Below are 17,113 nucleotides of genomic sequence, written 5' to 3' on the forward strand. Positions count from 1 at the left end.
GTGGAAAGGGCATGGAGGTTAAGGATTGGTGGGGTCGCATGGGCAAGTGAGAGAGAAATAATAAATAACAAGTGCGACCTGCAACAAAATGTTGCAGTGTGGAGTGCTGGTGCTTGGGTGCCTTGCCACTCCATTCCATTCCCTCTCCCAGCCCTTTCCATCAGCAGTTGGTGGCCACTGAGCATGGTTGTTGTCTGTTGGGTTGTTTTTGCCCCCTCCCTGTTTTTTTCTTTAAAAATGGTCCACTTCTACAAACCTTGGGTGGTATTCAACTAAATCCCAGTCAGAGTAGACTCATTGAAATTAATATACCTAAGTTAATCATGTCCATTAACTTCAGTGGGTCTATTCTGAGTAGGACTAGTATTGAATATCACCCCTTTGGGTTCCCCCAGGTTTGCTGATGCCTCCCTCTTCTGTATGCATGGTGCCAATTTGGCTGCTGTGCGGTGGCACTCACAGACTGGAGATCAGAAATGGAATGATGGGGTGAGGGAGGAGCTGAAGGCTCATCCTCAAGACCACTTTGCAAGCTACAGTTATACATGCTGCATGTGAAAGCCTATTGCATGGGACAGGGGACCAGTTGCAACTTCATATGGCCTTTTTGTGTGTGCAGTGTACACATGGTAAAAATAAACACATCTAGCCACCACATGTATTTTCAGGGTTTCATCAAAACACACACAAATACATGACATCTTCATTAATTGGTAAGGTGTGAAGCAGCCCCCAGACCACTGAGAATTCTTCTTAGCCCTTCCTTTTCTTTTATGAATGAGCCAAGAACTGTTCACATCTTTTAACCATTTCTCAACAACAATAAGGATTGGAAACTTGCTTTGAAAGGAAATGTGAGGCCATGAACAAATGCTGCATCATTCCCAGAGCAACCCCATTTTGCTAATACTTGCCCCCCAAAACTCAACACTGCTTCCCACACCAATAACTGGCTGCCAGTCGAGGTCCAGTTGCTTCTCCCTTCCTATTTTTGTATGGAGCTGTATAATTCCATCCCCCACTTCCATAATGAGTTTGGGGGGGGAATGGAATTAATCTGATACAACCTTCGCAGACTGTCACATGACAAGACAGAAAAATGCAGCTAGCTTCATTGCTCATTAGGTTTCTCTTTAATCAGATTTATCAATGTTCAAAGTACTTAATGCAACAATCCTGCAAGGTAGGCCAATAATATCATCCACATGTTGTACCTAAGACCACCTAGTGAGCTGGTGAGTGATGGTGAGATTTCAGCCAGGAATTTAATGGGTTCACACTCTTAGCCACTGTGCTACACCGGCTATCCTTTCTGGCTAGCGCTCCTAACAAATGCTTTTCTGTGCATCCTTCTCAAGTGCGCTCCTGTGGCCTCGAGCTATCAACTGAGTCCCTTCCTCTTGGTGTCTTTTCTTATGCTCTTTCCATTGCTCTTTCTGCAGGCACCATTCGCCCAGTGCGGCGCAGCTACTATGACCCCACCTCGGCACCAGGAAAGGGCATGGTATGGGAGTGGGAGAACGACAATGGCACCTGGACCCCCTATGACATGGAGGTGGGTATCACCATCCAGCATGCCTATGAGAAACAGCATCCCTGGATTGATCTCACTTCCATTGGCTTCTGTTACGTCATTGACTTCAGCACGATGGAGCAGATCAACCGCCAGACCCAACGCAAGCGCCGTGTCCGCCGCCGCCTTGACATGGTCTACCCGTTGGTCACCGGTACCTTGCCCAAATCCCAGTCGTGGCCAGCGAGCCCTGGTGTGGCCAGCACGCCTCCTGCTCCCGCCTGCACTTGTCCGCAGTGCCTCCTTGTCATGAGCATCAAGGCAGTAGTGGCAGCTGGGAGCAATGGAGGAACTGGAGTTACAGCCAGCCAGCAGCAGCTGCAGCAGCCGCAGCAGCTACAACCCCCACCACCTCCACGTAAAGCGGTCTCCCTTTCTGGGAGCACCAAACTCCCTACTCCTGCATCAGTTCACAAGCCCCAAGATGGAACAGCCACGATGCGCAGCTCCTTGAAGACCCTGGCATCTCAAGTGAGCCGGAGGCAGGCAGCCAGCACGCCAGCGCTCACCACAACCGGCTCCCTGGCCAGCCCTACCAGTGCCAATGGCAAGGTGACCCGTGCCAGCCTTAATACACTGAACCGTACCAACCTGCAGCGTCTGGCCATCGCCCAGTCCCGTGTACTGATTGCTTCGGGGTAAGTACATTGTTATAGTCCGGGAGTCCTGAGTTGTGAGGGAATCAACTAGGGATTCCACTCATTAGGGCCTTCCCCTTTTTTTGCATGGGGGACATGGGGGCGGTATTCAGCTAACGTGTCCTGTCAGCGCAAGGATTTCTGCTTGTGCAGTGGGACTTCCCCCTCCCTCCATGCATGCCCTCCAACTTCCCCAAATCTCCAGAGAACAGATTAAGGGAGCGCACACAGGGAGAAGAGGGCTAGAGTGTTCTGTTGTGCAAGCAGAAATCCTTGAGCTGATGGAATGCTCCCGTAGCGCTATATTGGAGTCAACCCATGGAGTCCACACTCTTCATGTGGGTAAGACTGTCAGTGGCTACTAGCCACAATGGCTGTCTTCTGTCTCCACTGTCGGAGGCAGAATGGCTCTGAATGCTGGGAACTGCAAATGGAAAGAATGCTATTTCACTCAGATCGACATCCGTTTGGTCACTGTGAGAACAGGATGCTGGATCAGGAGGACTTTTGGCCTGATCCAGCAGAGCTCTTCTTATGTGGTGAGTCTTGTTTACCATGGCAGATTCTTGGCTCATTATATGGAAGAGACTCTTCTGACGTTTTCTCCTCTGAATCAGTTCTCTCTGATTGATTTGGTTTGCAGAGGTAGACATCCATCACCAGTCTCCGTTAGTGGAGACAAATGATGAGTCAAACCAGATCTTGGCTCATATTAAAAATGATCACCATATTGCTAGCCAGCCAGGTTTCAGTGTTGTGCAAGGATTTTTTTCAGTAGGTGAACCAGCCAGGAGTATAACTACTTTGAAAAGTTTCTTAATGCAAGGGTGGGCAACTTGAAGCCTTAGAGCGGCATGTAGCCCTCCGCCTGATTTCAAAAGCCCTTTTACCTTTGGCAAGAACAGTCTGTCCCTCCCCTGGCAGCTCACTGGACAGGAAAGGAGAGAGAGCAAAGGGGAAGTCCCACCCCACTTTTGGATCTGTGCCCGCCCAGCGCTTGCTTTGGCCTTGCCTACAGTCGGCATGTGGCCCTCTACAGATTCTTCCTACTGGAATGTGGTCCTTGACAGAAAAAAAGTTGCCCATCCCTGACTTAAAGACTGAGCTAGGGACTTAAAAGCATTTTGTGTTTTAGCTGCTTTTGGGGTCAGAAAAAAGAAACGGACTTCTTAAGTATTAGTTTCAAATGCTTCTTACCCACTCTTCATTGCTATAGGCAATCCCAGAGCAGAGTACAAAAACTTAAAAAATGGCACCATGTATTAAAGAAATGCAATAGAAAAAGTGTTGCAATTGAAGCACAGCCTCAGGCTTTGGTATGGAGACACCAGTTGCATGAACTGGAGGACCTGACTGAGAATCTAGGAGGACATGATGGAACAGAACTGTGCCGCTGTTTAATATATGCAGCCTGAAGTGCCAGTCTGATAGAAAAATTATAATGTAGAGCTAAGACTGCCTGTGGCTGACACTCCTCACATCAGTCTCTTTCAGCTCCCCCCCCCCTGAACTTTCAGCAAATACCGCAGACCCCTTTAGCCATAAAATGGGGGAGGCCTGCAAACCCCTTTTAAATATTAATGAGGAAATGAAACATTCTTTTTTTCTACCCTCGTGATCTGGAGAGGGTTCCTATCAAAAGGGCTACAGAAAGCTTTTCACTGCTGCTGCCTGATCTGGAAGGCACCCCATCCTCGGTCGTCATCCCCCCCCCTTGACCAAAACACTATTTCTTGGTCATCTAATTAGCGTGTTTCTCCCCTTTTGTCTGACTTTGCCATCGGCCTTCTGTCGCCCAGTGGCTTCCCCCCGCCGCTGGTGACCCTTCCAAAAGACTTTCCCATGGAAGAGAGCAAGGAAGGAAGGGGCCAAGGCAGTGTTGTCAGGAACAAAAGGCTCTGTGAATAACTTGCACAACCAAGGTTTCTAAAGAGCCAGAGAAAGGCGCAGTGAGAAGAGTGCTAGGGAATGGGCGAGGGGCGGGCAAATGCCTCTGTCTTTAGATTAGAGGATTCTCTGTCTCCAGTTAGGTCTTGGTCTGTCACTACGGCAACTATTGTCCAGCTAGAAAGGTCCCTTGCTCTGTTTTATTATTTATTTATTTACTTATTTATTACACTTTTATACCTCCCCATAGCCGAAGCTCTCTGGGCGGTTTACAGCAATCAAAAACATTAAAACAAATATACAATTTAAAACATATATTTTAAAAACAATTTAAAACACAATTTTAAAATTTAAAACAATATAAAAACAATTTAAAACACATGCTAAAATGCCTGGGAGAAGAGGAAAGTCTTGACCTGGCGCCGAAAAGATAACAGTGTTGGCGCCAGGCGCACTCGTCAGGGAAGTTGTAATTCAGGCCTCGCTGTCTCATACATACTTCATCTATCCCTGTCCCAGATGCCTCCATAATGGCTACACTTCCCTGTGTGTCTGTGTGTGTGGCAAAATGAGGATTTTTCATTTTTAAATGATATAAAACTTGTGACCAGCAAATGGCTCTTTGACACAAGCACAATTCTTCAGGCTAGGTCAGTTTCTGCTGGGCTTGCGTACATGGCTGATAGTGCCCAGTATAGGTTGTGCAGTCCACTTGCGGACCTCAAAGTGCCCAAATATGGGGGTTTTAGGGGAGTGGATAAATCCTGCTTTTTTAGGACACTTCCAGCACTGTAGCAGCTTAAGCAGGAAAGCATGAAGGGATCATGTGGACTTACTCTAAGAAGGTTGTGGGACTTTATTTCTTTTGCTCCACAACCCTTGTGCTTACTCCTAGGTGGTTTTTCCTCCATTCAGAAACAGCATGATAAAGAACCTTTTCTCTCTTTTGATTAAAAAAAAATCAGATGAGGGTGGTGGTGTTTTTATCCATTTTCTTCCCTAAATATCACTTTGTACATCTAGACTTCAGGAACTTCCAGACTGTCACTATTTTCTGTTGGGATTCACTTGCATACTGGTAAATTCAGATTGTCGTGAACCACCCTGTTCAGATCTTGTAAGTTCAGGTCTGTGGCTTCCTTTATGGAATCAATCCGTCTCTTGTTTGGCCTTCCTCTTTTCCTAGTCCCTCCTGTTTTTCCCAGCATTATTGTCTTTTCTAGTGAATCATGTCTTTTCATGATGTGTCCAAAGTATGATAACCTCAGTTTCATCATTTTAGCTTCTGGTGATAGTTCTGGTTTAATTTGTTCTAACACCCAATTATTTGTCTTTTTCGCAGTCCATGGTATGCACAAAGCTCTCCTCCAACAGCACATTTCAGATTACACAGTTAAAATTGATTGGGAGGTCTTGTCCCGATTGGGCTTTTTATGAAAAGGAAAATGATGGGGAAATGCACTGGAAAGTGTGGGATAACACTTGCTTTGATGCGATGTGTAGCCTCTCTGCAAACAAATGTGAATGTATGCTGATTGAATAGCCATTGCCATCTAGCCTCCCTGCAAACTAATCAGGATGAACGCTCAATAAACAGGTTGCCTGGAAGTGCCCATAATTATCAGCCATTTCTTGTGCTGTGCATGAGTTTGCTTGCTTGCTTGCTTGTTTGTGACATTTATATAGGCCAGCGTTTCCCAGCCTTTTAGTCCCCAGATGTTGCTGGAGTATAGTTCCCATGATTCCTGACCATTGGCCATGCTGGCTGGGGCTAATGGGAGTTGTAGTCCAGCAACGTTTGGGGACCCAAAGCTTGGGAAAGGCTGATACAGGCCACCCCATAACACTATTCTCAGGGCAGCTCACAGACACAAGATAGTAGAATACAATGTTAAAATATGATACCCTAAAAGAGTAAGGAAATGTGTGCGCGCGCCATATTGTAGGGAAGTTAGCCAAGTGTCATCTTTCTCCATCCCTCCACCCCAATGATCAGTGTATCACCAGAGTTTGGATGGTTATGCACACATACCATGGTGAGTGAGCAAGTCAGCATTCTGCACAGCTTCTCTCCACTACAAGTATGCACACTGCACATGAGAAGAGAATCCTTGCATTTAGGAAATATGCTAGCATGTGAGGTGTCCCAATGATGACACCTAAGAGAGATTATTTAGGTCAGGGGTGAGGAGCCTGTGGCCCTCCAGATGTTCCTGGACTCCAACTCCCATCAGTCAGGGATGCAGAGAGTTGTAGTCCAACAACATCTGGAGGCCCACAGGTGCCCCCCCTTTTTCGATAAATAATGGTACAAGCATGAAATTGAAAGTGCAGGAAAAGGACACGTTCCTGGAAAAAGTGAGAGCTTTTTCTCTTTGGGGATCCTTCACCATTGTGACTACGATCACTTACTGCCCAATCCTGTAGTTGAATTTCTCTGCTATCCAGGCAGGCAGAACATCATCATGGTTAGAAGACCACACCTAGTGCACATCTGATCCTCTTCCCAACTCCCCTGCAGCAAACACACACCTTTAAAGCGTCATGCTGTTACAATGGCTGTCACTGCCATGGACTTGCCCTTTTGTCAAACCAGTCCTTCAGTCTGTGTCACACACCCTTATTTCAAATACTGACAGGTGTGCTTGCCTCTCCCAGACCGGGTCTCCTTGCTCAGCCAGGTATTACGTTTGTGCCTAAGGCTACTTGCTTCCCAAGGCAGGGACTCATCCTGCCAGGCTAGTTCAGAGGGAAGGCACTGCTTTTTGCCACTTTCAGGGAATCACACTGCAATGTGGCATAAAGTGCCATTTTTCTGCTCTCCACAACATCTCCCATTTTATACTTCAGAGGGATTCTGAGGTGTCCTTTGAATTCTATGCCTAGTCTCCTTTCAGGTTTGCTCAGTTCTTAAGAAAAAGAGTCTTATGGCACCTTTAAACACTGTATTATTGCGTAAGGTGTCATGGACTACAGTCCACTTCCATCAGATGCATGAAGTGTTATCCTGAATTGCAGTGGACTGTAGCTCATGAAAGTTTATGCCGTAGTCAATGTGTTAGTCTTTAAGGTGCCACAAGACTCTTATCATTGTTTTTCTGCAAGAGGTGAATGTGTCTATCCCTCTGAGAATTAGTCCTTAAGGACTCCTCTTTTCATAATGGTGCAGAATCACTCACAAGCACGTGTGAACTCCATATTCTTTCCTTGCAGGGTCCCGACAGTTCCTGTGAAAAACCTCAATGGCTCAAGCCCAGTCAACCCAGCACTGGCAGGTAAGAGGGGTAATCACTGCAGGACCAAAGCAACCATGAACGACTCATGACTATTGCTTGGACTAAATAAGGGATGAGCTGTAATAGCTTTGGAAGCATGTTGAAAGGCTTCAGAAGGATCCCATCAGAATGCAGTGAGGGGGAAATGGTGGAAGTCTGTGCCCTTTGGTTATTCAGAGAATGCAAAGGATATGCAGAGTTGTCGTATGGGAAAAGGAAAGGAGCTGTGCTCAGAGAAATATATGGTGATGCTCTGTGGCAGGGTGGGGAGCCTGTGGCCCTCCAGATGTTGCTGGACCAGAACTCCCTCCATCTCTGACCATTGGCCAGCTGACTGAGGCTGATGGGAGTTGGAGTCCAACAACATATGGAGGGCCACAAGTTAGCCATCCCTGTTCCATAGGGTAGGATATACACTGCCATAGGCAAGGAGTGCAGCTTTAAAGAAGAAAAGGGTTATGGTGTACACTTGAATCTCAGTGACAGATTCTTGGATAATTATCATTGTTGTGAATAATTGTAGAATAATGACCATAGAAGGTTTTAAACGTTGAATTTTAATTTGCAAATACAAAATTAGTTGCCTGGGTCTTTGTGTATTATCAGCCTTCACGTCCGGCCTGCCTCTTACTTAGCATTATTATAAGTGTTGGGAGTGGCCAAAGGACACCGTCTTGCCACCCAACCACAAGGAGGAAACACCTTCAGAAATGGGCAGAACGATTCAAATGATAGGAAGCCAGTGTAATTTCTGCCAAAGTAAATGATGCCAGTGTAACATACCCCTATTCCAAACTCCTTTCAGGAGCAGGTCTTCTACCAGCTGAGCTGGCCCTTGAGCCTGGCAGAGACAAAACAAACCTTTAAAATAATTTCACTTACTGTTTTTGCACATGTGACTGAGCTGGAGGGAGTTTGGAACATGGGTAAGTCTCCTCCTGCCCTTGGAACACCCCTTTTTCGGGGATTTACCCTGGCCCTGGCTGAGCTGGGTTGGAGGAGCTGCACTGGCATTATCTCTGGCTGAGCCAGGATGAGGGTCTTCAGCTGGCTCAGCCAGAGATCTGCCTATCCCAAACTCCGCTCATCCTGGCAGATCTTGGGTTTGGATTGCTTCCGAAATACAGTTCCAGTTCACAGGGTACCATAAGCAGAAAGCTTGTAATGTCCCACAGATAGGAGGTTACAGAGAATATAAATTGGCAGAACATCACATTCTCTTGGGGTTGACTGTGTGGTGTTGGTCTTTTCTCTTATTATTGAATGGTTTTAGCATAAGAGTGCAAATGGATGGAGAAACATGTAGCATTGGGATAGCTGGCAGGGCTATGGTGGGGGGAGTTGGTGGGGGGCAAACAAGAACCAGTTTCTCAAATGTCCCCAACCCCTCTGTTCTACCCAGGAATCACAGGGATCCTCATGAGCGCTGCAGGTCTGCCTGTCTGCCTGACTCGACCCCCAAAACTGGTTCTGCATCCCCCTCCAGTCAGCAAGAGTGAAATCAAGTCTATCCCTGGAATATCCAATACTTGCCGCAAGGCCACCAAAAAGCAGACCAAGAAAGGTAAGAATGGAAAGTCTACCACCACCACCTTCCCTCCTTCCACCCTCATAGACCTGTAGAACCAAAAGGTCATGGCAGGATCTTAATACCGTCCAAAATTCTTCAGCTTTTCACTTAATCAGTCTACACAATTCAGACCACAAACAGAGAGCCAGTATGTTGCGGGAAGTAATTCCATTCAGATAGCCTGCCAAACCATGGCCTGTGTTACAAGGCTTAAAAACCAACCCATGGTTTGATGCTCCAGATGTACAGAAAAAGAATGTTTTAGTTTGCTGTGTAGAGCTCCATGCTCACATCACGTTTTGCTGCTCACTCACCTCCTACTGGAGTCCCTGGATGCTGTCTCCAGTTGTTCATGACTGCTGGCACTTCAGCATCATGTGTGCTGCTGCATTATCATCAGTTCTGCTGGAGGGTTTACCACAGGAGGGTGAGCTAGCCAAGGATGTACCTGCTCAGCGTTTCTCAGCCTTGCAGATTACACAGCATGTTCCGGTCTTTGCAGTCATCAATCTGCAGACCCTTCCTCCTCTCTCCAGTTTCTCATATGGTCGTTTATAACTGTCACCCAAATGTTGTTCTAATGCAGGGGTTGCCAGCATGGTGCCCTCAACTCCCATCACCCCTGACTATTGGCCATGCTGGCTGGAGTTACTCCAACAACGTCTGGAGGGCGCCACATTGGCTGCCCCGGTTCGAAAGCGTTATTTGCTCCCCTGCAGTGCTCCCCACCGCCGCCACCACTCCCACATTTTTGTCCCATACCAGTGTGCGGCTGCATCCGCTGATAGCTAGACAATGGCAGATATCCAAGCAGTGTTCTTCCAAAAAATTTCTCCTGGATGATTCCCATCTGTTGCATTACCTAACACATGTCCCCTGCTGTTGACTTATACACATCCTCCGCCCCCTCATAATTTCCCAACCCAGCTGTAGCAAGCGTGTTGTACGAAGCTCCCTGTCTGGTATGGCTTTTCCCTTTTTAATTGTCCTCTCTCCAGAGTACCTAGCACCTGCTTGACAGTAATAATAATCCATTCTTTCATATCTTGTGGTAGGGAAGCGAGAAGGGACACCAGAAGCCTAACCAATTTCGCTGGGGCCCGTTGTGCATCAGTAAAGGAGGTGGGAGTGGAGGCAGATAACAGGGGACCCTTGATGCCCCAGCCAGCGCACCTGTCTCTCACCTCATTATAACGCTGACAAGGGCAGATATTCTCGAAGTGCCCCTGACATGACCCAGCAGCCACGGGTCTCAAGGGCTGAGTTCTGCAATCTGCTATCAGTTCCAAGGCTCAGCCCTGGAATATATGAATCAATACTATATTAACGTGTCCCAGAAGAAGTATATGTATTTCCCTCATCAGGTTCCTCCAGGGTCCCACGCTTCAGGGATTAGGTGGAAGGATTTCCAGATCCTTTCTGGACAGGCTTGAACCCCAACATCTCTTTCTCTAGAAACAAAAATGCTCTTGCCAAGAGCTTTGCACTCTCCTACTGTCTTTTCTCAGATGGCTTAAGGCTGCAGTCCTAGACACACTTCCCCATGAGTAAGTTCAGTCAGTCACAGTGGGTTTGGCTTCTGACCAGGATCTGGCAGTAATCAATCCAGCCCACAGCCAGCTGTTTGGGATTTTGTGACTGCAATCCTGTGAATACAGAAGTGAAGTGCCCCTTCCCACCTTACACATCAGAGCCTTGAAAAACCAGAGTTTACATTCTCAGACACAAAAAAAGAAAAAGAAAGAGAGAAGCTGCATTGGGAACTCAGTGGAAGGTAGGAAAAAGCATGGCAGGGGTTGAACCATTTTTTTAACGCTCTGAGACAAAGCCCTTTGGAAATAAGTACTGTATCAACAAGTGGGACTTCTGATGGACTATTGCAGTGTGCCATTCCCTTGGTCTTAGGGTGCCAGCCAGCCATGCCCTTTTCTAGGGGTGCCTCCAGACTGTCACTATTTTGTGGGAGGGATTGCAGCCCTCAACAGAGAATAGTTTCCCATCCCTGCTGTTGAGCTCATACTCTAGTCTGCAAAGAGCCTTTCTTTCTATGTCCAACCAAGTCTTGGCTTACTTTTTTCAATTTTTATTTTTTTATTATTACAATTATATCCCACCTTTCCTCCAGGGAGTTCAACATGGCATACAAATATGGTTCTCCCCCTCCTAGTTTTATCCTCACAACAACCTAATGAGGTAGGTTCAGCTGAGAGACAGTGACAGGCCAAGAGTCACCCAGTGAGCCTCATGGCTGAGTGAGGATTTGAACCCTGGTCTCCCAGATCCCAGTCCTGCACTCTAACCACTACACCACACTGGCTGTCTTGCCCCTGGATGGTTGAGATACTTGGGTGGAAGCAAGGGAAGTGGCTGGCACTTCTTCTGTCACAAACAAGAGCCAGGTCTGCAATGGACATGGAAATAAGTGAGGAAAAGTTGCTTAGCCAAACTCTAGGCTGCAGCCACAAACTGGGTGGATACTTTTTCCAGGAATACAAAATCACCCAGGGAGGGACAGACAGCAGGCATCCTGCGAACATTGGAAGCATGTGGCCTGTGCACGCTTCACCCCTGAGACTAGGGTGTGTGGGTGAGAGTAGAGATGAGTGGATTAGAATTAAGGTATGAAATTGGAGTCTTCATCCTTACCATAGTTTCTTAATTTTTTAAAAAAATGTATCGATGTTATTTATGGTCTTGTTTTAATCTTGCACGGTGAAATCATCTCTGAGTTTTGCTATAAAATTAGTAAGAGCTGAGCTGTGGGCTGATTAGAGTGCTGAGGAGACTGTACTTCAGGGAAGCACAAATAAAAGCTGCTTATGTGCTTTTTTTCTTACTACTTCCATCTCTGTGGTTCAGAGACAGAGACACCTAGCTACAGTATCTTAATCAGGACATCATACCACACCATGGTTAGAGCAAGCTATGGTTTGCAAACCCACTTCAAACCATGGCTTCCAGTTCTGGTTTGCTAGTTATCTGCTAACTCTGGTTTATCAGGTTGGATGTCACACCCAAGCCATAGTTGAAGTGCACAAACCATGGTTTAGTAACGTTTGAATTAAGCCAGTATATACAAAACAAAGATGGGGTGAGAGAGGCAAGTTGCACAAAGCAAGGGAAGGCAACTTTAATTTCTGTTGTGCAATCCTCTCAAGTCTTCAACGAAATTTTAGGAGGCTCTGTTGGTGTCCCCCTGTGACACCCTTCCCTGGCTCTCCCTGTCAGGTTCCTACCTGCTCGTGGTTACTGCCTGTCACTAGGCACCACCAGGGACTCCACCAGTCCGGACTGTCCTTTTTTATGGTTTCTCTCCCTGCTCTAGCACAGATCTCAACAGATCCCCCTGCTAGGCAGCACCACCAGTCACGTCCTATAACCAGTATTCCCAGAGACTCTGCCTGAGTCTCTCTATCAGGTTACCTCTGTGACTGAGTGCTTAAGCTGTCCCACTCCCTTTGTATCAATGCAGATAATTCTGGTTTGCTCTGAATACTTGTGGTGTTATATTCTCCCCTTCACCGCTGCCACCATTTGTTTCCCTTCAGCCTTGGTATTTACCTTACCCTCCCTTCTGGTCTGTGAAACCCCAGCCAAGGATCAGGCCTTTGGTAAACCAAATATATTTATTAAATAACAGAGATAACAAGATTTCTTTATAAAGGCACTTAAGCATATGGTTTCATCTATTCCTGAGGTACTGGTCTTAGTATTAATCCGAACTCCACACTCTCCTCACATCCACCAACTCTCCACCCAATCTCCTCTCAAAAACCCACCAAAACAACCCACTCACGATCACCGTCCACCCAGATTCAACTGTCATCCTTCCATTTATACTCTCAGCCATTCTAAACACTCAGCCAATCATCCAGCATTCTACTGCCCATTCACTCCCCCCTCCTCTTTCATTCCACTTACCATGTATCTCCTATACAAACAGCACTTACCATATTTACACTAATACAGGATCATCACATTTCCCCCCCCCTTAAAATAACGGCAGAGTATTATTCCTGTTCCAGGGTTCATATGCCGCGTTAACAAATAAAACAAGTCTCTCTGGGGAAAATGTCTTTCTTTGTTCCTCCGTCTGGTCACGTCACTGCAGTCCCAACCACCTGCCTTGACAGTCCATCGGCCAGTACATTGTCCTTGCCTTTTATGAACTGGAAGTCCACTTGATAGTCTTGTAGGGCCCAGGACCACCTCTGCAGCATAGTATTATGGTTTTTCATAGTCTGTAACCATAACAAGGCCCGATGATCCGTTGTTACCGTGAATCTTCGTCCCCACACGTATGGGCGCAACTTATTCAGTCCCCACACGACCGCTAGGCACTCCTTTTGGACCGACGAATAGTTTTTCTCCCTCGGCATCAGCTTGCGACTCAGATACGCCACTGGATGTCTGGTGCCTTCTCTCTCCTGCAGCAAGACGACTCCCAGCGCGAGGTCTGACGCATCTGTAGCCACGATGAATGGTTGCTCATAGTCTGGTGCTATTAATATGGGTCCTTGGCACAAGGCTTGCTTCAGCGGATCAAAAGCCTTCTGACATTCATCCGTCCATACCACACGCTCAGAATACTTTTTCTTTGTCAATTCATGCAAGGGGGTTGTGATTTCCCCAAAATTTTTCACAAACTTCCTATAAAAACCAGCCACACCTAGAAATGCCCTAACTTGCTTTTTGGTTAAGGGGATAGGCCACACTTGTATTGCCTCCACCTTGCTCCATAAGGGGGTGATTTTCCCACTCCCCACCTTATGTCCTAAATAGATTACTTCCTTTAGCCCAAACTGGCATTTCTTAGCTTTTATTGTGAGGCCTGCTTTTCTTAATGCCTCTAATACTGTGGTCAGGTGTTGGACATGCTCAGGCACCGACTTGCTAAAAACGGCCACGTCGTCGATATAGGCCACTGCAAAATCTGACATGCCTCGCAACACAGTATTGATTAGCCTCTGAAACGAACTTGGTGAGTTCCTTAGTCCCATGGGTAAGGTCACAAACTCATATAACCCATCTGGTGTACTGAAGGCAGTTTTGGCTCTGGATTGCTCGTCTAGTTCCATTTGCCAAAATTCTTTACAGAGGTCTAACGTAGAGATAATGGTTGCTGCCCCCAATAACTCTAACATTGCGTCTACCCTGGGCATAGGATACGCATCTGGGACCGTAATTTTATTGATTAGCCGATAATCAATGCAAAATCTTGTCGTTCCATCTTTTTTCGGAACCAGGACAATACTTGAGGCCCAGGGACTGATAGATTCCCTGATCACTCCTAGTTCCAGCATATCTTTGACCTCCTTTTTGATCTCACTCAAAACTTTCCCATTCACACGGTACGGCATAGATCTGATTGGGGCGTGATCTCCAGTATCAATGGAATGTCTGGCTATACTGGTTCGGCCAGGTTTATTGCTAAAGAGATTCCCATAGTTTTTCAAAACTCTCAGAATCTCTTCTTTTACTTCCTCCTTCACCTCCTCTGGCCATTCCAACTGATCTACCCCTCCTTTGTCTTTGCTTTCCTGTACCAAATCTGGAAGTTCAGGCCTACTTCCCTCAGGAACTTGCAACACCTTTGCATCCCTGGTATGGTAAGGCTTTAACATATTTACATGAACCACTTTGCTTTTGTTTAATTGGTCTGTGGTGATTACATACGTCACTGTGTCAAGCCTTTCTCTTATGGTATATGGTCCTTCCCAGTTAGCCTGTAATTTTTCATGTTTCCTGGGTATGAATGCCATAACCATATCTCCCACCTCATACACATGTTCCCTGGCTGTTCTGTCATACCAGTAACTTTGCTTCTCCTGTGCTTGACTCAAATTCTCTTTCACTACTTCCATCATTGATCTTAATTTAGTGCGGAATTCCAATACAAAATCTACTACAGATGTTTTGTACTCTCCCAGGGTTCCTTCCCATGAATTTTTTAACAGTTCCAAAGGTCCCCTCACTTTTCTAGTGAACATCAGTTCAAAGGGTGAGAAGCCTGTTGACTCTTGAGGGACTTCTCGGTACGCAAATAAGAAGCATCCCAAACGTTCATCCCAGTCTTGTGGGTGATCTTGAACATAGCTTCTTATCATGCCCTTCAAAACCCCATTGAATCTCTCAGTTAGCCCATTAGTGGCGGGATGGTAAGTAGTGGTCTTTAGATGTTTTAGACCGCAACATGTCCACATACATTGCATCACTTCTCCCATGAATACACTGCCTTGATCCGTCAGCACTTCATGAGGGAAACCCAGCCTCATAAAGATTTTTAATAAAGCCTCTGCCACTACAGGGGCTTCTACAGATCTTAGTGCTTCTGTGTCTGGGTACCTGGTGGCAAAATCCACCACCACCAGTAGATATTTCTTGCCATGCCTTGTGGGTTTGGAAAAAGGGCCCACCAAATCCATTCCCATTCTATAAAAGGGTTGTCCAATTATAGGAAGGGGCTTTAAGGGTGCCTTAGTCTTTACTCCACTTTTTCCCACCTTTTGGCATATACCACAAGATAGACAATGTTGTTTTACATCTTTGGAGATGTTTGGCCAATAATAGTGTGCAGCCAATCTCCTCTTGGTCTTTTTTATTCCCAGATGTCCTGCACATGGGACATCGTGGGCTACCTCTAGCAATCTGGTTCTGTATTTGCTAGGTACTATCAATTGCTTCACTGGTTCACATTCATCCTTTCTCTCAGCAGGCATCCACAGTCTATATAAAATCCCATTCTCACACACAACTTGATTCCTCAGTTTGTCAGTGAAAGGAATCTGTTGGGTCAGGGCTTGCTCCTTTATTTGCTTCAGATTGGTATCCTTATTAAGTTCTTCTCTGAAATGCTTTCTGTCTTCCCCAGAGACCATTTGATACAGTTTGTCTCCTTCAGCAGGCCTGCCAAGGGTTGCTATGGTGACCTGAGGCTCGCAAACAGATTCCACCCTGTTTCCTTCAGCCCCTTTTAACATGGCTTCTGTTTCTCTGCCAAGTTGCTGTCTGGTCACCACATATATTTTCCCTTGTGCCCCGATAACATCTCTTCCCAGTATCACTGGTTCTTGTTGTTGGGCATTAATACCTACTTTATATTTGCCCTCTCGGCCTCTCCACTCCATTTTCACTAGGGCCATAGGCAAGCTTTCTGGTCTACCCCTCACTCCTTGAATAGTCACAGTTTCCTGAGGTAATATTTCCTCAGATTTTATTAAATCTGGCCTCAGTAACGTCTGAGCGGCACCAGTATCAAGCAATGCCCAATAATTTGCCCCTTGTACACTCACTTCCTCTCTCAGACTTGAATCAAGGTCTGTTACTTCTGTCCAGTTTATCTGGCAGAACTGAACCTTTTTCATGGTTAGATCTTTTGGTTCTATTTTTACTGCCCTTGCCTGAGCAGGATTACTAATGGGGTTGGCAACCTCACATTGAAAACGTAGGTGCCCCGGTCTACCACATTTATAGCATAATTTCTCCTCTGTTTTAGGGTACACAGATCCACTCTGGGGTGTCCTGTGCCCTTCAGATTTTACTGGAGGACTCACTCGCTGTGGCACCACATCCTTTCTGCCGCCACTATATGGTCTGGGTTTAAAATCTCTTGATGTTTTCCCCACCCAGCCAGTTCTATTGGAGGCAAAGTGATCCGCCATCTCTGCGGCCTCCTGCACCGATGTAGGGGAACGGTCTTTGACCAGGAGCCTTATTTCTGGTGGTAACTGATGGTATAATTGATCCAGTATCATGAGGCTTTTCACCTCTTCCACTGACTGAGCTTTGGCACTACTCATCCACTTTCCAAATATATCCATCAGCTTTGCTCCCAGTTCAACAAAAGACCTCCCTGCTTGGATCTGACAGTTTCGGAATAACTTTCTAAAATAGTCAGGTCCCAGTGTGAATCTTTTGTAGACTGCCTCTTTAAACTCAGCATAGGTGACGGGCCTGTCTGAGGGGAAATATTGGTATACCAGAGCTTGGAAAAGTTACTTTTTTGAACTACAACTCCCATCACCCCCAGACAGCATGGCCACTAGATTGGGCTGATGGGGGTTGTAGTTCAAAAAAGTAACTTTTCCAAACTCTGTGGTATACCTCTGCCAATTCCCCTTTGATCAGGTTTGATAAATACTGCATGTATTTATCTTCAGGTAGCCCCCAC

The 17,113-nt window shown here is 46.3% G+C and overlaps 1 protein-coding gene across 3 annotated transcripts in view; it reads left to right on the forward strand.

The window, feature by feature from the left end:
• DTX4 (deltex E3 ubiquitin ligase 4) overlaps positions 1-17,113 on the forward strand; it is a 55,664-nt gene that overhangs the window by 29,939 nt on the left and 8,612 nt on the right. For all 3 annotated transcript variants that reach the window (XM_061609706.1, XM_061609704.1, XM_061609705.1), the window contains exons 2-4: positions 1,443-2,211; positions 7,312-7,373; positions 8,776-8,937. In XM_061609706.1, coding sequence (XP_061465690.1) covers positions 1,502-2,211; positions 7,312-7,373; positions 8,776-8,937 — 934 coding nt within the window. In that variant the 5' untranslated portion in view covers positions 1,443-1,501. The remainder of the gene's footprint in view (positions 1-1,442; positions 2,212-7,311; positions 7,374-8,775; positions 8,938-17,113) is intronic.

The sequence above is a fragment of the Rhineura floridana genome, chromosome 2 (genome assembly GCF_030035675.1).
Source record: "Rhineura floridana isolate rRhiFlo1 chromosome 2, rRhiFlo1.hap2, whole genome shotgun sequence".
Taxonomy (NCBI): Eukaryota; Metazoa; Chordata; class Lepidosauria; order Squamata; family Rhineuridae; genus Rhineura; species Rhineura floridana.